At 40.4% G+C, this 24527-nt stretch overlaps 1 protein-coding gene across 7 annotated transcripts in view; it reads left to right on the forward strand.

Annotated features, from left to right (window-relative positions):
• Positions 1-24527, forward strand: part of WDFY3 (WD repeat and FYVE domain containing 3) — a 194717-nt gene that overhangs the window by 141313 nt on the left and 28877 nt on the right. For 5 of the 7 annotated variants that reach the window (XM_068941507.1, XM_068941508.1, XM_068941504.1 and 2 more), the window contains 15 exons: positions 751-986; positions 2273-2407; positions 3996-4175; positions 6220-6453; positions 8367-8466; positions 11420-11580; positions 12219-12448; positions 13306-13415; positions 14344-14526; positions 16226-16383; positions 17808-17885; positions 18895-19122; positions 20738-20791; positions 23061-23229; positions 23510-23673. In XM_068941507.1, the coding sequence (XP_068797608.1) occupies positions 751-986; positions 2273-2407; positions 3996-4175; positions 6220-6453; positions 8367-8466; positions 11420-11580; positions 12219-12448; positions 13306-13415; positions 14344-14526; positions 16226-16383; positions 17808-17885; positions 18895-19122; positions 20738-20791; positions 23061-23229; positions 23510-23673 (2420 nt within the window). The remainder of the gene's footprint in view (positions 1-750; positions 987-2272; positions 2408-3995; positions 4176-6219; positions 6454-8366; positions 8467-11419; positions 11581-12218; positions 12449-13305; positions 13416-14343; positions 14527-16225; positions 16384-17807; positions 17886-18894; positions 19123-20737; positions 20792-23060; positions 23230-23509; positions 23674-24527) is intronic. The other 2 variants (XM_068941505.1, XM_068941506.1) reach the window with 2 other exon arrangements.

The following is a 24527-nucleotide window of genomic DNA, read 5'->3' on the forward strand; positions in this document are numbered from 1 at the left end:
CAGAAAAATGACTCAGTATCTGTGTAGAGAGAGAGAGAGAGAGAGACTGAACTGTCTTCCTGCTGCTGTCCTCACTCAAAAACTGGTTCTTCCGCAGTCCCGGTGTATTTTTTTTTACTAGGAAAATGAAATAACTTGGTGGAATAGGGGTCGTTAAAGGTGAGTTTTGGCCTCTGGCAGCACTTAATTGAAATCTATCTGCTTTTTCTTTCCATTTGCAATTAAGAAATCAAGTAAGAGCATTTAATACTTCATACCAGCTTATTAATCAGTAATAGAACAGTTGAAACGAGATCAGACCCCTGTGACCGCGGCTTTGAAACCCGCTTAGCAGCCCGTCAGTTGAAATAGGTAAAAGGGATTGCTACTCGGTAATATAAATCAGCGACTTAGTAGCTGAGATGAAGGTGAGACTTCCCTCTTGGTGCTGGCATGTTACTTTTCAGGTGCTCATTTTGGGGTTTTAAAACTCTGAACTGCTGATCATAGTCAGAACAAGAGCAGAGTTTATGTGGAGCAGCGTCATCTTTGATGCTGGAAGGCATCTACTTTTTCTCAGTGACTTAAAAATTCAGATGTCTGCAACAAATTGCATAATATGAGTGTGATAATCTGTACGTGCGATTTCATTTTTTGCAATGTTAATCTCTGAGGAGGCACCCTCTCCAGTTTGAGATATGAGTAAGAGAGAGCTTTACAGGCATTTCCCTATTAACACTTGTTGGCTTTTTGTATTTCCCTTTCTCTTAGGGTTCAATGTTGGCAGGAGTGCTGGTGGCAGATCAACGGTCAGGGAGATTAACCGGGATGCTTGCCATTTCCCCGGCTTCCCCGTTCTTCAGTCCCTTCTCCCTAAGCACACTAATGTACCTGCACTCTATTTCCTCCTCATGGCCCTTTTCCTGCAGCAGCCAGTCACTGAACTGCCCGAAAACCTGCAGGTCAGTGCACCTGTCATCAGCAGCCGATGTAATCAGGGTTGCCAGGTAGGGATGATCTAGTAAGATATAAATGTCATTCTGTCTGTCTTCAAAGAGCATAATGGATTAACCACCTCCTCCCTCTTCTCTGCAGCTGACTCTCAAGTCAGGATATCATGTTTTGTGTTGAGCTCTTGGGGGGAGGGATGAGATGCGGTGGGAATGTGAGGAAGCCAGCCTGGTGGTGTCATGGTTTCTTGCTGGTCAGTTTGGGGGTCGAATGAAAAGCAGATCCCTGGTTCAAGCCAGCATGGTAAGGGCACTGAATTAATTGGGGGTGGGAGGGGAGTGTATGTGTGTTAAGAAGTGTTCATGGAGTTACAGACAAAACAAGGCAGCTTTTATTTCAGGAAGTCTCTTTGCTTATACTAAGAGGGCATCTGAGTTCTTGATGGAAAAAGGTTGTTGCTCTCGTAGTGACCAGGTTGATTTTGGAATTGTTTAGTTGTATGCAAGTGAATAGATATTTTATAGCCTGCAGCAAAGACCTGGAGGCCTTAGCACGGCATGCTCCAGATTGACAAGATTCCTACTGAGAAAGGGTTCAGTGCTAACATCCATTGATCAATAGGAAAAGGAAGGTAAAACTAGAGACTGGCAGGTATGAATTGATTTATTCTACCTGCCTGGATTCTCGAGAGGAATACTTGATAGCAGGCTCTGCAACCCTTATATCACTGGGCCACAGTAAAGAAGAGCCCTGAAGATCTTGCTCTGCTTACAGTGTTGAAGGACGGCACTGTTGAAATTAAATGCAATTACTTAAAATATTTAATAGTGGCAGTCTTCACGCTAGAGGTTGGGCAGTCTCTAAAACTATCCTTGCAGTTTGTCATTTGTTTTTGTTTTGTTTTACTTACTGAAGATGCAGCTTCATTTGTTCATTGGTTTGTTGTTTTTCTTTTTTTTTTTCCTTTTTTTTTTTTTCCCCCTGTGGGATACCTTGTGGGTTTTGTTACTATAGATGATAAAGTAAGGCAAGGTGATTGATCGTGCTGCGTTTGTGCTAACAGGTCTGTTGTTGCTTTGGAACAAATGTATAACTTGAGATGGTGAGAGCTGTAGTTGTATTAGTCCATGGTTACAAGGCGTTTTCTTAAATGCCTTCATGACAAATATTCTCCCTGTGGTGTTTTTTAGGAATGAAGTTTGGAGGATGTGCAAAAGAATTCATTATTTATATACTGTCAAATGACTGTATCATGGCTATAAAATAGAACAAATTATCAAAGTGTACAGGAGAGAAGGTTTATTTTGTGTCTTTTTTTTTTCTTCTCTCTCACCTCTAATAGTTTGATTTAGACTCTATTTGGACATTCATATTTGGAGTACCTGCCTCCTGTGGCACTGTTACCTCTTCAGTGCACAATGTTTGCACAGAAGCTGCCTTCTTGTTATTGGGAATGCTGAGGAGCATGCTGAATTCTGTAAGTATAACATTTTTCTGGTGTTCAGATACACAGAATTGCTTGAGTTGGCCCTGTTGTCAAAAGCCAAATCAGGAAAGCTGGAGTTTTGTTAGTGTGATGTGACAAACCCAGCTGAGAGTTAGGCTCATAATATTTATGTAATAACCATCCTTGTCATTGATTCATTAGTATTTCCACTCATATTGAAAAATAAAGCGGCCACAAAGTTATCACTGCTCTTTCACAAAAAGGCTAAGCTTTGCATTTTGTCGCACTGAAAAGAAAATAGAGAAACAGAACAATTAAGTACCCTTGGCAGAGATTACTGAATTTCTTCCCTGATTAACGTTATGGGGGAGTGTTTTAGATTACGTATCCCATCTGCTCAGAGCTATGTGAGTTACAGGTTTTGTGCATGAGAAAACTTCCCGATGCGGAGAAGTCCACTGACTATTAATAGCCTCATGCTGGAGGAAAACCACTGAAAAATGTGTGGTGGTCTATTCTTTGATTCTGAACTCATCAAGAGTAGGCGAAGTTTGACTTTCATGGAGAAAATTCTGTATTTCCTTGGAGGCAGAGTGTTTATGTACTGAAAATGATCTCATGAGATGTTTGAAAGGCAGCATGCATTTGGTCATCATGCGTTCGGTCCTCACGCATTCAGTCAAGTGCCTCTCACATGCTGGTGGTGTGTTTGGGACATGTCTTCCAGACACACGTACCGGTCATGCGTTTGTGCCATGCTTGGGTACGTGTTCTGTCATCCTGTTCAGTTGTACGTTGGTGTCGTGCTTGGACACGTGCTGTTCTTGCGCTATGCCATCAGATGTGTTCAGATTTGTTGTCACGTGTCAGGTCATGTTTACTGACCCACGTTGGGTCTCCATGTGTTGGGTCACGTGCTTGTGCTTGGACTTGTGCTCAGGCATGTTATCTTGTTTTCTGTTGTCACATGCTCCTGTTGTGTTATGTTTGTCATGTATTCAGTAATGTTTGGTTACCTGTCTTATCACGTGTTCTGTCATCATGTCCTGTTGTCACATATGTCACATTCAGTTAGATACTTCTCATTAATTTATTACAGGGAACTATTGTCAGGTGTCCGGTTGCATGGTTTGGATGTGTTTTCAGTGTTTGTCACAAGTTAGTGGCGTGTTTGGTAATCAGGTGTTTGAGAGAGGTGTGTGGCCATGTGTTTGGTCACGTGTTTGGTCAAGTTTGTCACGTGACTGTTGCACGTTGGTGATGTTGGCGTGTATTCCATCACCTGTTCAGTCAGGTGTGACGTCATGTGTTTGGGCATCGCACGTTCTGTTGCGTTTGTGCTCGGACACGCGCTCAGACGTGTTGTCACGTGTTTGGATGCCGTGTATTCCAGACACTTTTTTCTGAAGTTTTGTCATGTGTTTGGTCATGCGTTTGGTGACATGTCACGATATGTTCGACAAGGTGGTTGACCACGTGTTGTACCACGTTTGACAATGCGTTTGATCATGTTCGATCCTGCAGCTCCCAGTCCCGTGGGCACTCCTTTCTGAAACAAGCTCTGTTCAATTAGTGCCATCTGTATTAACGTCCTGTTTGTAACTGTTTTTCAACCCAGCCTTGGCAGTCTGAGGAAGAAGGCTCCTGGCTTCGAGAATACCCTGTCACCTTGATGCAGTTCTTCCGGTATTTGTATCACAATGTGCCGGACCTCATTTCCTTGTGGATGAGCCCAGAGTTCCTGTGTGCGCTGGCAGCGACTGTGTTTCCTTTCAACATACGACCTTACTCCGAGATGGTAGGCAATTCAAAAAGCTAGACTTGTAGTTTTCCTTTGAATGCTGTTTTTTGAGGGTTTATTAATTGGCAGTCAGACCAAGATAATGCCTGACTTACCCTACAGAAATAGGCGATTGTGAAGGCTGGGCTGGAGGTTTTGTGCTAGGGCCCTGAAACTGAGAAAGGGATGCATGTTCAGCTGAAGGCCAGTTGCTGTTCAGTGACATTTGAAACTGAGCTTTAGCGGGGGGAACGTAGACATTGTATTTGTTCTCTCGTGGGCCAGTTCTTTCACTTACAAGAACGACGTTAGCCCAGATTTACAAAGGGAAAGCGATTGAGTCAGCCTGTGCTTTTTGCCCACTATTCTGAAGGAAGTGATACAACCTAAAACTACTTTCCCCTCCCACTTCCTGTTTCCTCTTCTGTGACTTAACCACAAAACAGTTGTCTTGTCCCAGTCAGAACAGCTGACTTCAAGCTAGGAGAGAGGATGTGGATTCAGCTTTGCTTGTATTGCTGCCTTAAGACTTATTGCGGGATGTTAGTTCCTTGCCTGTTCTTTGACTAAGTCTCATTTACAGCTCACGTTATTTCTAGGGCATGAAAGGAAGGGAAGCAAACAGTTACCGCTGGCTAATATCTAAAAGTAATTTTATTAAGAGGATGGAAGCGCGGTTAGGCTATGGGTTAGCAAGTGCAGTAACTAGGGAGGATACGATGAAATACTTGAGGAAAATACCTCTCCCTGAAACAGTGTGTTTTTGCCACGAATAGAAATGGCAGATGAAATTGTAACGGTATGTACTGATGAGTCTTTTATAAAGACGATTTATCTGGCTTCTACGTTTAACTTGCTCTTGAAGTAGACACAAATGAGCTCTCCAGAAAGAACCATGCCACTTGTAAACTGATAATGCTGATACGACATTCACCCGTAGAGACTTTGGAGGAGTCATGGCTCTCTGAGCAGCTTTTTGCTTTATGTAGTAAATACCTTGACAACCTTGTGTTAGCTGCCTGACAACTTGAGCTCCTCGCTGTTTGAGAGGTCTCTTGACTCCATGTCTGTTTGTTCCTCCAACCTTTCTGTCTGCCTGAATGCTTTCCACTAATCAATCCCATTTGAAATAGATTAATAACGGCCATGTTGTTCTTGCAACAAAACACGATAGCCCAAATTCATCCTTGAGAGAAAATTCTTCACTGAGTTTTTAACCCGTTTGAGATTACCATTTGAAACAGAAGGCCTACGCATTCCTGCTTCTCTTTGTTTCTCGGAAATACTCTCCTACAGAGAGAGATCAAATGTTCAGAACCTTTGATTGTTTCATTTGTAAGTTAACAACGTGATAAGCCTGTTCAGAGAAGTGATATTGTTCTTCTCTTGTGGTTGTAGGAGATGATATAAAAACACATTTATTTTTGTTTTGACTTTCGTTGCTGTTCGCAGTTGCGTTACAGTTCTTGAGAGCTACCTGCTCAAAGGTTCTTGTTCTCCGGAATTAAGAACCCTGTAAAGACAATATTTTTAGAGAACTTGGAAAACTAACGTACTCATAAGTGTGCTCCTATGAGCAGCTCTGTATTAGAAACAAAACAAAAATCAGTTCCTTTTTTGTATTCAGTTGCACAGCTGTCATAGGCTTTTTCGGTTGGCCTTTATCTTGATTTTGGGAGGGGGGGAGGTGCTGCTTTAGTTAGATTCCATCAAAAAATGTCATTTGTTTGCAATGAGAATATTTATTCTTGAAAGGTATCTAGAAATTGCCTGAGACTTTCTTGTTGGTAAGCGGCTGCCATAAGACATGTGAACACTGGCTCAAGAAACTCATGTCAGCTTTTACTGAGGGCTTTTTTCCTTCGGGATTAGAAACCAAAATTCGGGTGTTTCTTCTGTTTTGTGTTAGGGAGTTAAAGCCTGGCCATAATAATCTTGCAGAAACTTTGGACACAAAATACGCAATGAATAGCCTTAGAAAGAATTAAATTTAAGAACAGAGTAGTGGAGGATTTCTGTGAATTTGCTAATCTCTAGAATTTTAACATACTGATTTTCACAGGTAACAGATCTTGATGATGAAGTTGGGTCCCCAGCTGAAGAGTTCAAGGCCTTTGCAGCTGACTCTGGCATGAACAGGAGCCAGTCAGAATACTGCAATGTGGGCACCAAGACATACCTAACCAACCATCCTGCCAAGAAGTTTGTGTTCGACTTCATGCGTGTGCTCATAATTGATAACTTATGTCTGACACCAGCCAGCAAACAGACTCCACTGGTAGATCTTCTGCTAGAGGTAGAGTTTATTTTTTTTTTACCTTTGGAATTGAGAGGATGGATTGCCTGGGATCCGGTGGAATCTTTGAAATTGTCGTTAAGTACGAGACACAAAAATGAATATCAGCATCTCATAACTAATGTTTTGCTCACCGTTGTTTAACAGCTCGAAAAATCTAAGAAAGCAAACGAAGGGAGGGGGCTTCTCTCTTACTTCCTTTTGGAACACTTTCTGGTTGTTTAGGGGGGTGTTTTGTTTTGTTTTGTTTTAGCCTGAACTAATAATCTGCATGCTGGTCTCTTCCCTTTGCCCCCCCCCACCCCCGCTGTGCTCTGTTCTCCCTTCACGCCGCTGTTCTACTATTGCTTTTCTTTGTGCGTTCTTTGACTTTCTTTTGGCCAGTCAGATTGCTCTGGTTGGTGAACGTGTACCATAGTATACTGTGTCAATGTTCTGTTTCTGTTTTGCGCTCGCCTTTTGGAGCGGTCGTGATGTTGGTTTTGGCCTCTTAGCCAATGCCTCCTTTTGTCTGGAAGTTCAGGTAGTGAGTTGCAACAGTAGAGGTTCAACAGCGCGGTATAAGAAGTTGTAGCTTTCCCCAAGTTTTATTCTTGCAAAGTATAGTTCCTTTGTTGCTCGTCCATCAGGCAGTGACAATTGCAGTTGGTTTTGTACAAGATACAACATCTCTGCAAATTCCTAAAGAAGTATTAAGGTCTCTGTTTCCTTCACGTTTGGTTTGGAAGAAGTAGTGGCAGGGTTTCTGGTGCTGTATACTAGAAAAATTCACAAAGTCACCATATTATCTTTCTGTACGTCCTCTTTTAAAGTCCATGACTCCTGCAGAAAATGGCCTTCTGTTAATGGTTAGTCAGGGAATGAGCAATTAAACTGCTATTTAACTGCCTTACTATATCCACACCTTTTTCAAACAGTATATCCTGAAATATTCTGTTCACATAGATGAATGTGCCGTGCCCTGCCTATTTGTCCCCTTGCCCATACGTCGCTATGACCTCCTTGATTCTTTTTAAAACTGCAGGAATTTTGGACCATGCTTGTATGTTACCTAACAAATTTCCTACGGTGGTTAGGCATTTTGCTGTCACAAAGCAAAAAAGACCAATTGTAAAGGGATACAGTTTTACACAAACATCAGGAAGCATTTTGAGTGTGGTTGGTCAATCAGTTGCAATTGCTGTACTGCTATTTTGATAAGTTAACACTGTTCACCATTAATTACTTCCCCCTCAGCACAAACAGAGGAATGGATGTGTACGTGCTGCTGATCCGTTACAGTGCAAGCAAGATAAAGCAGGGTCACTTAATGTTATATTACTTCCTAGGGTTGCTTAAGAGGAACATTCAGCTAGGTATGATTATGTATGCGTTAAACAACACAAGGTGATAAAATGTTTTTCCTCTTTAAGTGCCAGGGCCATGAGAAAGGTTTAGTGCATCCATTTATTATATGGCTTTCCCAAAGCTGGGGTAGTAATACACGAAAACACAGATAAGTGCTGATGAATTTATACGCTCATTCAAGTTGTCTCATTTTTTTTATTCAGGGGAGAGTGTGATTATGTGATCTGAGGAGGTAACAGTTGACCTGTACGTCTCATTACAGATCTATGTACCTTTTAGAAGTGTGTTCTTTTCCATTTCCTATTATGGAGGAAATACGTTGGCAGGAGATAAATTTGCTTGGTGTAAATTGGGGTAACACCCACCCTGTAAGGCAGTACACAAAGCAGTGCATACTCAAAGTACGTTCTTAAGCTTATACATAAAGCAAAGACTGTTTACTTAAGCTTATTAAGGAAAAAAATAGATACTTTCAGGAGACTCAAGAGGAGGGGGGACTAGGTGACCTTATCTTCTTGCTTATTCAGCATATTCATTATGTCTTAATTGTGTTTTTTTTTAATCAGGCTTCTCCTGAAAGATCAACACGAACACAGCAGAAGGAGTTTCAGACATATGTTTTGGATAGCGTGATGGACCACTTACTTGCAGCTGATGTTTTATTGGGTAATATAGCAATGTTTAATTATCAACCTGTCTGATTTGAAGGAAGGATTTTGTTTTGTTTTTTTAATGGTAATTTTCTTTTTTAGCGTCTTCATTCTTTACACCATGATTGTCTTTATCTCTTCTCTCTATCCTTTTCTTTCCTTTCATGTATAAAAGTATATTGCTCTGCTTGCATGTTCCCTTGCTACCTCCATTGTGCCAAAGCTGTGAAGCAGAAGTCTTCAAAAAGACTGTATGGGACGAATCTATCGGATAGTTAAGTGAGATAAATTGAAATAGGAGCAAAAAGAAATAAAACTGGATTTTGCTCCCCCTGCATCATCAGTCCTGTCCTCCTTGCCGTGACGGAGGAGCTGGGACTTCTGTCAGTTTATCATGGGTGGAACTTTGGTTCGTAAAAATTGGCTTTGTTTCCATTTCCTCCTATTACAGTTTTTATGAACGCAGCACCCCAGAGAAAGCCTCTGGGATTAGTGCTCCGTTGTACCAGTTACTAAATAAATGCACAGGAAGAGCCTGAAAAGCTTGTAATCTGGATGCCAGCAGGATGTGCTGACAAAGGTATATACCCCAGCAGAGCGTGGGTATAGATAATCGTCACGTGGCTGGCAGGAATATCACTGCTGGGGTGCTCGGTTTGATTTCGCAGGGACTTGCTGGACTTCACAGGAGTTTTCCATCTGCTCTGTCTCAGTCCTCCTTCCCTAGCCAAAATAGGCTCTCTGGGGGCAACGGGAGTCTTCCCCCTTACTAGCCAGCACTTGGAGGAGATTTGTGCTTTTCCTGGTCTGGTGTTGGTCTGAATCCTAAAGAGAAATTGTTGATCAACATTTACTGCTCATTGGTTGGATGTAATGAGGCAGCATGCGTGTCTGATTAACTGTACTCGTGAAGTTCCCCTGTTCTTGCCACAGCAAAGATTTTTTTCCTTCTCTGGGTGCAATGCATTAATTTCACGTGAAGCTTTGAGTCAGGTTTTCTCCTAAGAGTTGCCTGCCCTTTCAGTGCCTTTAGTGTAGGCTGTGGTCAGAACTTGACTTTCCCTGTAGATTCCTCCTTCAAGATTATCTCAGGTTTCTCCATGCGTGATGTTATCATTCGCTTTATGTGCAGATGGGGCATTAAGTGTATAAATACAGGTGAACTTCCAGCAAAATGTATACCCACTAATGATTTTTTTTTAATTGAAACATTGGTGCTTTTCAGGCTTCTCATAGTACAAATGGACAGACAGATGTGCACATACAGATCCATGCAGCTGGCTTAAAATTCCCATTGACTCTCAGCTTTACTGAATGAAGCACAATGAGGGAGAAGTGGAAAGATGCCGACTGATATCGCTTGTCACCAGGAGCTGTTAAAATTCTTTGCTTTTTGAAAAAGTAATTGCAGAACTTTTAAAGATGTATAAGTGGTTCTGCATGCATGCAGCCCAAGTGAAAGGGAGGACCACTCTTAAACATGAAGCCCCAGGATCATAGGAGCACCGCTTCTTCTGAACTCGTGACTACTTTTAGAAGGAAGTAATTTAATACGTCTGTTTGAAGCATAAAAACACTGCTTCCTTAGCTATCTGCTGATTAGCTCTGGTGACAGGCACTTCAGGTCAGATTTCAGAGGAATAGCTCTAAATTCTCTTTCTAAATCCTCTTGGAGAAACACAGTGTCCTGACTGGGGCCTTTGTCCCTCTTATTCCACTGCTTGGCTGCACAGTTGGTCCAAAGGAAATTAGCAATATGGTTTTGTCACAAACGCCGTTGTGCTGGTACGTAGACAGAAGCTGTAATCAACGGAACTTGTAATCAACTTGTAAGTTCCTGTGAGACAACAATTTGGGGCATTTATTCAGACTTAGATCTGCTCATAGATCAGAATGTGGTGTTGTTTAACTTTTAAAGAGGATCTTATCTTTTAAACATGATCTATATTTTACAGAGCTGTTTCTAGTGAGTAGCATAGTCCTGCCAAAAATCTCCAGCCCCTTGAATGTATTTATAATTCATCTCTGATTTACGTTCCTGGTCAGAAACTGTCTCAGCAGATTGTGGATATATGTCCTGCTGAGATCATTAGTTCGCCTTAGACTGTTGGTGGTAGCAAGCTATGACGAGGAATTTCTATTCCTGTCCCAGAAAAGAAACCTGCATAAGCATTTATTTTTGACACTTGGACACTCTGGAAGTTTTTTAGTAAGTGTGGTAGTCTTGATGTAAAAGGAGCTTGGCAGAAGAGTTCACATCCTGTTAGTCAATCAGCTGTAGGCTCAGCTCTGTCTTTTTTGTTACAAAGTGGTATTTGAGATGAGTTTGTTGGCTGAAATACAGCAAGAAGCTCAGGGTCTATTGGATCATTTACTCTGTGAGAAAAATGTTGGGATACACTGGCGTGGAGTTTATTACCATCCTTTGTGAAAGCAGTAACCCAAGCGGTTATCCCCAAACGAGGGATTGAGGATATCTACACTTAAAGAACAGTCTGTCTTCGACAGAACCTCAGGCGATTCCTTAGTCTAGTGTTAGATATTAACCTGGAAGGAGAACTCAGCAGGTGTTACTGGTTAACATGCGGTTCCCAAAGGTAGGCAAGGGCCACTAACGGTATCCACACTGATTTTCAGAGCATGTCGGGCTGTAATTCCATGACAATTTCCGTTTAAATTAATGCAGAAGCGTAGGAAAGTGTGTTATGCCACTCAAAATATTTTCCAGTGGTGCTGTGGGTATTTGGTTCTTTTTTCTGGTTTTGGGCTTTTGACTATCCATTTCAGATATTGCTTGCCATCAAAGTTGAGCGTAGGTAAGCCACAAGGTTTTACTTTTTGTTTGACTATGTCTCATTTAGATGAGTACTTGCTTTTCTTTAACAGAAGTTTAGAACGCTTAGATTAATGTGTATGTACTCGTGTGATCTTTCGATAAATGAAGAAAAATCTGTTTTGCTGTTCTCTAGGTGAAGATGCATCTCTGCCTATAACGAGTGGAGGAAGCTATCAAGTGCTAGTGAACAACGTGTTTTATTTTACTCAGCGCGTGGTAGATAAGCTTTGGCAGGGTATGTTCAACAAAGAATCCAAACTTCTTGTGGACTTCATAATCCAGCTCATTGCACAGGTAACAACATTCTCCTATTAGCCTGCTTGCAAAAACATTGTCACAGGTTACACTAAAATCCCCTGAATAATGTCACTAAAGAAGCTGCATAATATTTGGGTGAGGCGTTACAGTTCCCTTTTGCATCGTAGTTGTACACGCTGGGGGGTCAATTAAGCATTTTAGCTTTTAAAATGCTTGGGGCCCATCTTAGCTCAGCATAGAATTACGCTGTTCTTCCCCAGGCTTTTCCTCTTGCTTTTTTACTGAACTTCCCTAGCGCGTCTTGTCAACATGGTGGATCTGTGCTTTAATATGGGACAGATGAGTTAAAACTGCTTTCAGATTAAGCTATTGTTTAGAAATCCCCAGAAATAAAAAAAACAAATTTATTACCTCAAATGATTTTTTTGGGACGTTTAATCATCCTCTTTTGCTGGAAATTGTTGAAGACTTTGCTGTTAGAAATGTAGAAGTTACAATTGTAAGTGCATCCTATCACATATTAATACCATTTCTGCCCTTGAAGTTGATAGAATTTACATATTTTGGTAAAGCAAAGATTTTGAAAAATCAGCATGGGTCAGTTCATGGGGAAATTATCTGCCATTAAAATGATTTTCTGCTCTTATCTGATTGTATTTTGTACTCTCCATCAGTCAAAAAGAAGATCTCAGGGATTATCGCTGGATGCTATTTATCACTGCCTGAATAGGACCATCTTGTATCAGTTCTCAAGGGCGCATAAAACTGTTCCTCAGCAAGTTGCTCTCCTTGATTCCCTAAGGGTCCTTACTGTGAATAGAAACTTGATTTTGGGGCCTGGGAATCATGATCAAGAGTTCATCAGCTGCCTAGCTCACTGTTTGATTAATCTGCACGTGGGAAGGTAAATATCTCAGAAGTTCACTCCAGAAACAGTGCTGTAAACTTTTAAAATCACCTGTTCCCTTTCAGGTCTAACTCTCACCTTGCAGATCAGTCAGCTAATTCTGGATAACTGTCTATAGCTTTCAAGCCAGTGAAGTGCAAGCAAGCTGAAATGGTTCATTTTGAAACAAAAACAGGTTTGAAAAGTGTAGACTTAGAGAACGTAGTCTTGCTTCCTTTTACAGAGGTATTTAAGATACTGGCATATGAGTGCTTATTTATCAGTTTTGTTGTTAAGCTTTAATAGCGTAAAGCATTCTCAAAGTAGAAAGCAACATCAGTGCTAAGTACTTAATAATCAAAGGGACTTATCTGTTACCAGGGAAAAAGGGTAGATTTACTGTCTATTGAATCATTTGTTAAATATTTGCTATATTAGGATTTGGATATATAAAACTGAATTAGTACAATTGGGAATTAGATCAGATGCTCATGACAAATGCTGTGCACCTCCACTTCTCTGCCGCGCTACAAATGCCTGCCGGGCACTTCCATTTTGCTTTCAAAAAAGATGTACCGCTTGTGTTTTATCCAAGGACAAGCAGGGTAGCATCATCAACAGAAATCCTAAAGTTCTCCGTTTATGGCTTCAGCCATTTTGTGTCAAATATTAGTCGTCCTCCGTGTCCACAGCACATCCGTTTTCCTACCGCTTCAGTTAAATTTGTGACTGTAGATCGTCAGAGCTCAAGCGGACGGAAAGGAAGATAAGTTGCTGTAGCAGCACGCATTAATCTTCATGACACTGTCACAGAGAATCGAATGATTTAGTTTATATTTGTTTCTGGGTATTGGTAACACGTTGTGTGTTTTTAGCAATGTTGATGGGTTTGGACTGGAAGCAGAAGCCAGGATGACAACGTGGCACATTATGATCCCCTCTGATATAGAACCGGATGGAGTTTACAATCAAGACGTCAGTGAAGGTAATCTAAGAGTGGCAAAGCCACAGATGTCTACTAATGCCACATATTTATTGTCACCACTGCTCTTTTACTCCAGATATTCTTCAGGCAGAGGTAGAGCAGTACAGAAGAAAAGCTGCTATGTATGTGTTTATATATGTACATAAAAACAAAAAAAATCCGCTTCTTAGAAATACCAGAACAGACATCTCCATAGTGAATTATTATACTCAAAATAGCAAGAGCTCTTCATTCTTTCCTGGACACATACTAGAATTAGAAATACTAATTTATATGTGCAGAGTTGAATGCAATAGATATGGAACATTTTAAGTGTGGACTGTGCTTCTGTATCAGCTGGATCTTGCATGAGCATAGGTAAAAGATAATTGGTATGAGCTGTAAAATTATCATTAAGTGAAAACATCAGGATCTTTCACTCTTAGGAAATTTATCAATCTGACTGTGGAAAAAACTTCCTTTCACCTCTTTATGTATATATTTACTATTTCTGCCTATGTGCATTTATGCACACACACACACACACACACGCACACACACACACACGCACACACACACACACACACACACACAAATATTCATGCGTAATTTATATAAAGAATTGTATGTGTGAATGTAGACATATGCATCTATAAGGTTTTTTTTTTAGATTTTCACTTTGTTTGTATATACATGAATGTGGGAGAAAAATCGCAACTAACCAGAGCTGATGCTTCATATTCACAGAGAAAATTTGCCAAAATTAACTGCTAGATGCTTTCCAATAGTACATAAGTAGCAAAAAGGGCACTCAAAGGCATTTCACAAGTCACGCAAGGGGAAGTGTGGAGGATATAATTGTGTAAATCATACAGTTCACTAGTGTACAAATAGAAATTCTGTAAGTACCTTAGAGAACTTGCTGTTTGTGATCTTGTTACCTATGCAGGTCGCCAGCTTCTTTTAAAAGCCATAAACAGAGTGTGGACAGAGCTAATTCATAGTAAAAAACAGATTTTGGAAGAGGTTTTCAAAGTGACTCTGCCTGTCAATGATCGTGGCCAAGTGGATATAACTGTCGCAAGACCTTTCATTGAAGAAGCGAGTTTAAAGTGTTGGCAAAATCATTTGGGTGAGTATAACTGAGGATTTATTTACCCTGAATGGTAGGTTTCCCTGAACTGAACCACATGCATTAGATGTTTTAATATGGGCTTAGCTTTTGTGTTGTTCCTGCTGTATTTATGGATACTTTAAACTGCTACCACACATCGCCTCTGATTAAAAAGAACTCTTCCGTGTATGGGATATGATTACACTCTGTTATGCACAGGTGCTTTATCCAACACTTTCACTGGTTGCAGTGTCCTTGGTTTGTGTGTGAGCATGCACCAAATAGTATTGTGGGTGGCAGTGATGGAGGGACAAGTTTGTTCAGCATCTTTCCATAAACAGCTCGGTTGGGGTGACCTGTGTTACCCCTCTCAGGGTTGGGTGTACCAGCAAGGGATGGGAACCCCTCATGAGCCTGTCCAAGTACAGCCTACCAACGCTTGATGTGGTCATACAACTGGAAACGTGTGACTGTGCAGCCCTTCTCTAGCAGCAGTGATACTGTGAGTCTTCCTTCTTGGCTGGAAAATCTATTCAACATAAAAAGCAGTGTTGCAGGAAAGGGCCTGGGAGTCCTGGTGGACAAGAAGAAGAGTCAGCAGGCTGCTCTTACAACACAGGCCATCAACTGCTGTTGGGCTGAGTTAAAGAGAGTTTAGACAGCAGACCCTAAAAATTCATCTACAAATCCATGGCCATAACTCCTTAAACAGTTGAATGGGTCTAAAATTATTGAGGTTAACCTGGATGTATAGAAAAAAATTCTGAAAACTTGGGAGTCGTTTTTTTTGTGGTCTCTGTATTTCTAGATGTGACTTGTCCCTGGCTGATTTTTTTCTCCTCAGGTTTTTAGTATCTTGCTGCTAGTTGGTATCTTTAAAGAAATGTGTTGAGTAGAGTGAAGGATTTCAAACACTTTATTGTGATTAGGAAGAAGTGGTTTTAAAAGAAGAAAAAGAAAGCTCAGAGAAGGAGCAAATTAGAAAAGCGGTGAGGAATGTGAGCAGAATGGACTAGTTAGTAGGGCAGAGGTTTGAGAAGAAGGAAGGACAGTAGAGGGCACATGTAGCAGAATAAAATAGCAGCTTCCTCGAGCCAAGCGTTAGGAGGAGACAAGCAGAGGCCAAGAGGGTTCGTAAGGAAGCATTACATCTCTGTGTGTTTAAGGAGAAACTGAGCCTAAAATGGTCACAGTTGAGCAGCTCTCTGCAAAGTCACAGAAAATGGGCTGAACGTTAAGTCCTGCTATGCACGTTTGTAACACATAGTCACAAAAGCCCTGTAAAAAGACTCCTGCTACTGAAGGCAGGTGATTGCTTTAGTTGCTAAGCTTGCAGTTCAAGTTGATTTATAAATTATGTGGTTTTTAAGTAAGCACGCCAGTTTCGTGGACTCGACTATCAACTTGGATGGGTGTTGTTATACTTCCAGCGTATCTATTTATCATCTCTTCATGTGAGGAAAGAATTCGCAGTTCATTGATCCTGTTTTGACAGTCTATGAAAGGAGTAGTGGATCTTTATCTCATGTTTAATTTCAAAATGTGCAAAATGCCCAGATTCCATCTGTGACTCTTTCCTCGAACAAGAGGCATGAATGTCTGACATGAATGTGAATGCTGTTTGCCACTCCTAAAAACTTTAGAGGTATAAAGAAGATTGTTTAAAAAACAGTAACAATGGTGACAGATCCCACAACATTTACTCTTTGGTTTTCAGCCCATGAGAAGAAATGCATCAGCAGAGGGGAGGCTTTCGCTCCAACCACGCAGTCCAAACTTTCACGAGTTAGCAGTGGGTTCGGCCTCTCTAAACTAACCGGTTCCAGGAGAAACCGCAAGGAGAGTGGGCTCAACAAACACAATCTCTCTACACAGGTAATTTCTAACAATTAATAAAAGACAATCTAAGCTTCAACAATGTATGTTCAGAGTTTACAGTAAAAGTCCTGGAGTACAGAATCTTTCAGAATATGAGAATATGGTATCTTTTGTTTGATTTTCCCCTTTTCTAACATTTCAACTTGGGTACTCTTGCTTCTGTGCAGCCTGATCCAGGAGGCTCTTATGCATATCCGTAACGTTAAGCCAAGAGTTAAGCTGTTTGTGTTTGGTGAGACTGCTCAGCTGCTTTTCGTTTCGTGTATGCTTTGTTGCTTTGCTAGACTAGCTCTTAAATTGTATTTTTGGCACTTTAAAATGGGACCAGCTAGACAAGTGCTTGTCACTTTTCCCCTCCTGCCCCAAGATTATGTGGTTTAGGAAAGTTGTGAAACTTCCTTATATGAACGTTGTGTGTATACTGACAAAAACACATGCTGCTTTGCACAATTTTTTTGGTACTCGAGTTCAGCAAAAGATTGTGTGTGTCATGTTAGAATTGGGCATTCACTTTACAAAACTGCTTGCTTAAAAACAAAAAAAAAAAAAAAAAAGGAGAGAAGTTAGACCAGGGCAGCACAGCAGTGGGAGAGCTGTGTGCTCTCACTGGGACAGTGCGTGGTGAGGCATCACAAGGAGTATAAAATATTTGGGATATTGAAAAGGAAGAGGAGAGATCTGAAAGTTTTGGAGGGCTGAGTTCTTGTAATAGTTAGCACTTGTAACGATTAGGAGTCTTTGGGTTGTGGGGAGGCAAGTTGTATTCCTGCCACCACAAAGTGTCAGACTTCTGTAGGCTTTATTAGAACCTGCGTCAGCTGAAAAAAAGAGTTGTCAGTTCACTTCCTAATCTGAAAATTATTCAGTGGCTTTTGTTAAATAATGAATTAGTGATCTCAGTCCTTTTTAATGGTGAACAAGCATGCACATTGAATAGAAAACAAAGAAATCCACTGAGTTTACAGGAACCATTGCTGGCCATGTCAGTAGAGGGAAAAAGAGTGAAAAGACATGTATTTCAACCCAGAATGAGGAGTGCTGTGTGTCTTGAGGATTTTCATTAAATTAGGCAGCACCCACAAACTGTTATTTAAAAGGAAACAGGGAAAAGTAGTAACACTGTTTAGCACCAATCTGTTTGGGATGTTCAGAACGATTAGTAATATACTTTGGAATATTTTCCAAGCATTTGGTCTCCCTTAAAGTATATCCCTATATATGGATTTAGTGCTTTTCTTTTTTAATCTTAAAATAATACTATTGCATGGCATAGGTTGGAATAATTGTTTTGTTTTGCTTTTTTTTTAAGAAATTATTCTGTGTAAGCAAGTGGGCAAAGCAATTTCTTTGTAGGCTTTTCATTCAAATAAACTGTGCAATTATAAAGTGGCATTCTGTTTGTCCCCTTATCTTTGTATTAGGAAATTTCCCAATGGATGTTTACTCACATTGCAGTGGTTCGGGACCTCGTAGATATGCAGTATAAGGAATATCAGGAGGTATGCTTCAGCAAATTACCTGAAACTGATATTTTGAAACTGATATTTTGACTTGTTAGGTTGTATATATCCTTTTTCTCAGTGTGCAGCTTGTAAAATACTAGGAAGTGGCTGATGAAATGCTTGTACATTTAGATACACTTGTTATTTTTAAGGATTTCTTAATGCATCAAACAAATGAGGAAAACTAATTTTGACCTGGTTGCAGATGAAAGCCCTTGTAGCAGCATTATATAAGTTGAACTTTTTTTTTTCTAAGAAGCTTAAGTAGCCCTTAGAATAATAAAAAAAAAAAAGGCCAGGAGATGAGCTAGAATATACTGTCTGTCTAAAACACTGTACAAAACCATAAAGGAATGCTGGGAGAAGCATTGTGTGCAAACACTGCTTTTATAGCAACACAGACAAGACTTTATGGTACCTTTCTTTAATCATGTAGTGATAGAGAGTAGCTGCTCTGCACCATCTAGAAAGAAATCATTGCACCTTGCATTTTCTTCCAAGCTTCTGAGAAGTCCTTTGGTTCAAATTAGTTGCTGAGCTGTATGCTGTAAATCTGAGAAATCAGCTACCCAGAGGAACAAGTGTTTGAAAGCAACTAACAAAACAAAACAAAAAAATACCCCTTTGCTTCATTTAATCTCTTTCTTCTGTCTAAATACAGGCAGTGAAAGTATCCAAAAATAATTGTAGTTTTTTCATTCATAAAACCTTTTTCAAAATTAGTGTTATGTTTCTTTCATATTTGCAATTAACAGATAGCTTTAATTAAAAATAAAGCAAAAGCAGAGCTGCAATTTTTTATTTTTAATTTTTTTTTAGAAAATTGCAATATGAACCCTGCTTTTATAGTAGCTGAGACTGGAAATCTAATTGAAGGATACTAGACGATGCTACTAGAATTTCAAATTATTACACGATTTTCTTCAGCGAGATGAAAGCTCTGTTCACATCAGACAGAGGCTTAAAACGTCTATCTTAACGCGTGTGCCAATGTCTTTGTGTTCAGCGTCAGCAGAATGCCTTAAAATACGTGACAGAAGAGTGGTCTCAAATTGAATACGAGTTACTGCGAGAGCGAGGTCTGTGGGGTCCTCCCATCGGCTCCCATCTTGACAAGTGGATGTTGGAGATGACCGAGGGTCCCTGTAGAATGAGGAAGAAGATGGTGCGAAATGACATGTTTTATATTCAGTATCCATACATGCCTGAAGCTGAGCAAGAAACAAATTTGCTGGTAAGTATTCGTGATTTTGTGATGATTAATTTTATGCCCTGTTCTAAAATTTGCACTGCTTTTTAATTTATTTTAAGAAATATATTTTACTCTGTAGGTATTATCTGTCTGCAGGTCTTACATGATTAGTAAGTTCCAGTCATTCTTCATAGGATATTTACAGGAGGGGTTGAACCATGACAGCTCACAACTAAGTGAAGATGGCAACTCTAGCAATCTTGACAAATAACTGTAAGCTAAAAAGTTGCCATAATGATGGGAAATTTCAGTTTGAGTTCTTGGCCTTAGGCTAGATAGCACTTTAAACAGTGACCTGAAAGAAAGCTAAAAACAAACACATCATCTCTGTAGTCACCGTAAACTAATAAATAATGAGCAATTCAGCATTAGGTAGTGACATGAATAGTTTAACAATCTGATTCCACTCCAAAAAAAAAAAAAAAAAGTTTTGTTATCACTGAATATTGACTCACTCATCTAAGATTCAAAATTGTAGCCCATATTTAGACATTAGGAGACTTTATCCTGGAGGAAAAATGGCATACTTTCATTCTGGAAAAGAGTTAGGTGAAAAATGGGTCAAATCAACAGTTACCCGAGTGCGTATCGGCATCGTGCGGTATCAGGAGGTTCAGTGGATTTTTGGGATGGTTGTACAGGGAGCCGTCGGCCAGCGGTGCTAGTACAGCTGCTAGTGTTTTGGATCCAGTCTGAAAGAAACGTTCCTGGATTGGTATGAATTTAGAGAAGTCAAACATGATTAGAAGGCTGGAAGACAAGCTTAAGAAATGAGACTCAAGACCGTACGTATTTGTAGCTTATCAGAGAAGTAATGTAATCACAGACTTATTTGTACAGGACTCTTCAGCGGCACACGTGCAGGTATGCAAGAGCTTGTGGCTGAAATGATTAAATGGGTAAAGTGCACTTAGTTACTCCCAAAGAAATACGGTGCGAATTGATCCCTGAAACAAGCTGCCAGGGGCTCTGGTAGGTTCCTCGCTGGCAGGCGTTTGTAAACTGAGGGTGGGTTGCCTCCCAGCAGAGGGAAGTATATAATATCATTGCAGCTTTTGAACGTGGAGGCATTCATTTCCTAGCCGTCCAGAGGTCTGTGGGAGGATATCTGATGCTAAATGGTGTCCTACCACCTTTCTGCAAAAAAAAATAAAAAAATAAACCACCTGGTGGCTTTGGGATTCATTCAGTCCTTGCTGCTATGAGGCAAACGGTGCCAGGGGGCTGGTCTCTAGCTTTGTTTCGAAGCTGTGTGTGTATCACCCCAGCGCAGACTCGATGTAGCGCTGTATTTTTGAAGCTGTATGTGAAGGTTTAGCCCCTACTGGTTGTCATTAGCCCTAAATTGCTGAGAGATTTGGAGCAGCGTGCTTTACCTCAGAAATGTGAAAATGAAGGAAGATGGCTGTCCCGGTCTTTTAATGACAAAACCGTACAGCCAGGTTTAGATCAGTAGGCGTTATTTTTGTACCTGTAATCTGATGCACATCAGTTTTAATGACAGTCAAATCCGCACAAAGCGGAGAAGACGTGCCATCATACGTTCTTCTCAAAAGTGTTCTTTTTCTGATGTTTATACTTGATGCCCTGTTTTCAGTCTGACTTCCCAAGTAAACTTCCTGAGACACCTGATGATACCATTCCTCAAAAGGTAAAGAAACAAATACACTGACTGAAAGAATGTAAAATGAATAAACCTCCCTCCCCGCCGCCCTTCCTGCATGTTAGGCGATCTTAACAAGGCTTCTGCGGTTGGCTTTCAACTCGCTCTTGCCATAAGTGTATCCAGGACGAAAGGTTTTCCAGTATTCACGTTAGAAGTTGTCACTGTGCCCTCTTCAACCTTCACCTAATAAAACTTTCTGTCGCTCTTCCCGCCTTTGCTGCACACTAACAGGCTGTGTTGGGCTGTGCTGTCACTGTTCTCACTGCGGAAGGTGCGTTGGCTTGGGGTCTCAACTAATGGGCTACGAAACATGTTTAGTAATGGGCGACGTGATGGTTGGGAAGCACTTATTAGGAAAATAAGTGTTTATTTCTAATAGAAGATCTGGAGAACAGATTGGTTTTTGTTTGTCCCCCCCCCCCCTTTTGGTTGTAATGGGCTGCAACAAGCCTGTTTTTATCAGAGACGAGATGAATTTTCTCTCTCCTGATTCTTCTCCTTGTTTCCATTATTAAGAAACAATGGGGCCAAATAAACACACGTTTCAAAATACGATTCCTACCTGGAAAAAAACAAAAACTTGCTCATAAACAGGCCCTTGAGTATTATTCTGTTTCTCTTTTAAATTACGTTCACAGTCTTGCCCATCACTAAGTACAGTGTGCAACGTGCGGTCACTCGTTTTGTATTACGTATGATGGTAAAGTAATAAATATAAAAGAAAGCGATTGCTGTGTCAAATACCCAGTGTAATTGTTACTGATTTCCTTTATTCACGTTAGCAGTGCTAGTCTGGATTTTTCTTTGTAGGCTATTCATCCGTTGTTTCTACGAAAGCGTTAAGCGTTGTTTAAGTAGCATTTGTGTGGTGCTACGGGATGAAGGCACATAGTCAAGCATGAATCAGAAAACCAGATATGTCACCTCACATCTTCAGTTCTTGAGGCAGCTAGTTTGACCTGAAATAATAAATTTCCACGTCACTAGTCTTAACCTCTTAATCTTCCGGTGCATCCGTTTGTAACAAAGCTAATTTGCTTTTATGGGTCATTTAGTTTCTCAGTTCCAAGATTAACCAAAAAATGACATTTTCTATATTTTCCGTAATTGCTGCAGAAGTGCACAAGGGAATATCTTAATTAAAGTGGCAGGTGTTAGTGTATAGTTTAGCATATTGTACAGCATTGAATTAGATTTATAATATTTCACACTCATCCCAATCCAATTACAGATTTCATGGGGAATAATGCTACAAAATAAAGAAATGTTCTGTGATAGACAGCTGAGCACATTTACAACCTGAGCTTTCCACAGTGTGTGTTTGGAGGTGGGGTTAAGCAAAAGGCAGAGAAGAAAACCTTCAACTTCAGTGCAAGATGAATGGGCCTTTTTCTATCGATATGAATCAGTTTGTTTTAATTTAGGAAACGGTCTTGGCTCGTTTCTTTGTTACCGCTTTTATCTCCACCTTTATCTCCAGTGGTTATCCTGACATATTTATTGCCCTCGTTTAGTTGTTACTTCTTTTTCTAATGTTGCCTCCATAATCAAATGAAGAACATAAGAATTAGCCTGCTAAAAACATAATGAAATGTATCATAATCCATTGCAGTTACTCAAAGGTACAAGCGATGCTCAGGGAATTACTTTGGTCAGATGGATCCTCTTGTGCCATTCTCCTGCCAGCAAAAGTCTTCAGAGTTTTTAGTAAAGAAACAAAATAATTAATTAAGAATTTCTGAGGCTTAAAGCCAGGTCCCTGGCTCCTATTTGATTTCAGTTCATATCAACTTCCACGTGTCTTTGTCTTTCCTCGCAGCAGAATTTTATTTGAACTATTTCTTCGCAAAGAATTCAGCTGGCTGATGAATGCACTGCATGTGCTGCAGGGACTGGTGAAAATTCATAAAATGGCCATCCAGTCTATCCATTTTAAGCACAGCTATCCTAGCCCTTTTGTGACGACTCATAGCGTGCTAGCCACATTTATTTCCCATCTTGTAGGTTCATCTGCAGGCGTTTTCCCCAGCCCAGTCATTATTTCAGTGGCTGTATAGTTCCCTTGCAAATGAGATTATATATTGAGTCTTCTACGGAAGAGTCTCTGTTTCTGGCTGTCTGTTTTGGCGTATGACCGAGCACACGCAGAACACGGGGTGGGCACGCACTGCGCTGCACGCAGTAGTCTTGAGACGCTTGGACCGAAGGGAGTAAGGAGTTGACTGACTAAGCGCTGTGTTCAATTATTTCTAAGAAACCTGCTCGTTACCGAAGGGCCATAAGTTACGACAGCAAGGAGTACTACATGCGCCTGGCTTCTGGAAACCCTGCAGTCTTCCAGGACGCTATAGAAGAGAATACAGTGGGTGAAACTGCTCAGCAGGAGCCCGAACATGGGGAGGACACTATTGCGAGAGTCAAAGGTAAGATCATTGTCCTGTCTCGAGCTGTTTTGTGTAAATTGGTATGCGTTTGCATCTTCTCGCACGTTTGCATCTTCTCGCACGTTTGCCGTTAGTGTTAAGGTGAACATAAGGATCCTGTAAGACTCTTATTTTTCTGTATTACCATTGGATTGGTAATTCTGAGGTTCAGAAGGTTTTGCCTGCTGAATTTTTTTTGTCAGGTTTTTTTATTTAAATCTGGCAAATGTCTTTTTATTTAAATTTTTATTTACTTTATGTCTCTGTTCTTCTTTTCCAGGCCTAGTAAAGCCTCCTCTGAAACGATCTCGCTCTGCTCCTGATGGAGGAGATGAGGAGAACCAGGAACAACTGCAGGATCAAATTGTTGAGGGGAGCTCAATTGATGAGGAAGAGAAAACGGACAACACAACTTTGCTTCGACTTCTCGAAGAAGGAGAGAAGGTACTGTGTACTTCAGACACGCTAAACACTTAGTGCGTTGGAATTTCTACATTAAATATAGCAAGCACAAATAAATATCCTGGATATCTCCCCTGTTCTACAGCTGAATCTGTTTAATATTCCATCAGCTTCTCCCTGCAGCATCTTCAAAACCAAATATGTACTCTGGTTCAAAGAGGTCCTGAGCTGAAAACCCTGTACTAAAAGCGTTCTTTTTCCTTCCTTCTGTCTGCTAGAGAAAGAAAAAAATCTGTGCTGGAACCAAAGCTACACGCTTGGATTATTATACTGTCAGCAGAAAACAGATATTGAAAATATAAGTACTGAATTTGGCAGTGTGCAAGCAAATACACATGTAATCAAAGTTGAGTGGACTAAATATGCTCAAGGAGCATGAGCACTGTTCATCTTAGTGAAGATGCATTAAAAAAAAAAAAGGCAGCTTGGTGTGAGAGGAAGTATTTTTAGACGACATTATGTGGTGTCACATGCCTGCAGTTAGTTCATATAATATGAAAATAAAATTGGTAGTGATTGCAAGACAGAAAATTAGGATATTTAGAATTTTCTGGCTTTGTTATTAAGTAGCTTGTTTGTACGCTTATGTACAAGTTGAGTGAATTTTGCAGTTGGCGAATTTGTTTTAATAATGTAAAAAAACCATTCAGATTGACCTGTCTGACACTAGGTTTTCTTTCGTTTGGATTATATTCTCCTGTGCCTTACCTCACCTTCCAGGAGAAATACAGATTAAGGGACTGTGCTTGCAAAATCTGGCTGTCATCAGTTTTAACCAATTTGGCCTAGAGGTCTCAACTATGTCCACGTAAATTTTGTGGAAACCAGCAGTGGGA

The sequence above is a fragment of the Struthio camelus genome, chromosome 4 (genome assembly GCF_040807025.1).
Source record: "Struthio camelus isolate bStrCam1 chromosome 4, bStrCam1.hap1, whole genome shotgun sequence".
NCBI classification, from domain to species: Eukaryota; Metazoa; Chordata; class Aves; order Struthioniformes; family Struthionidae; genus Struthio; species Struthio camelus.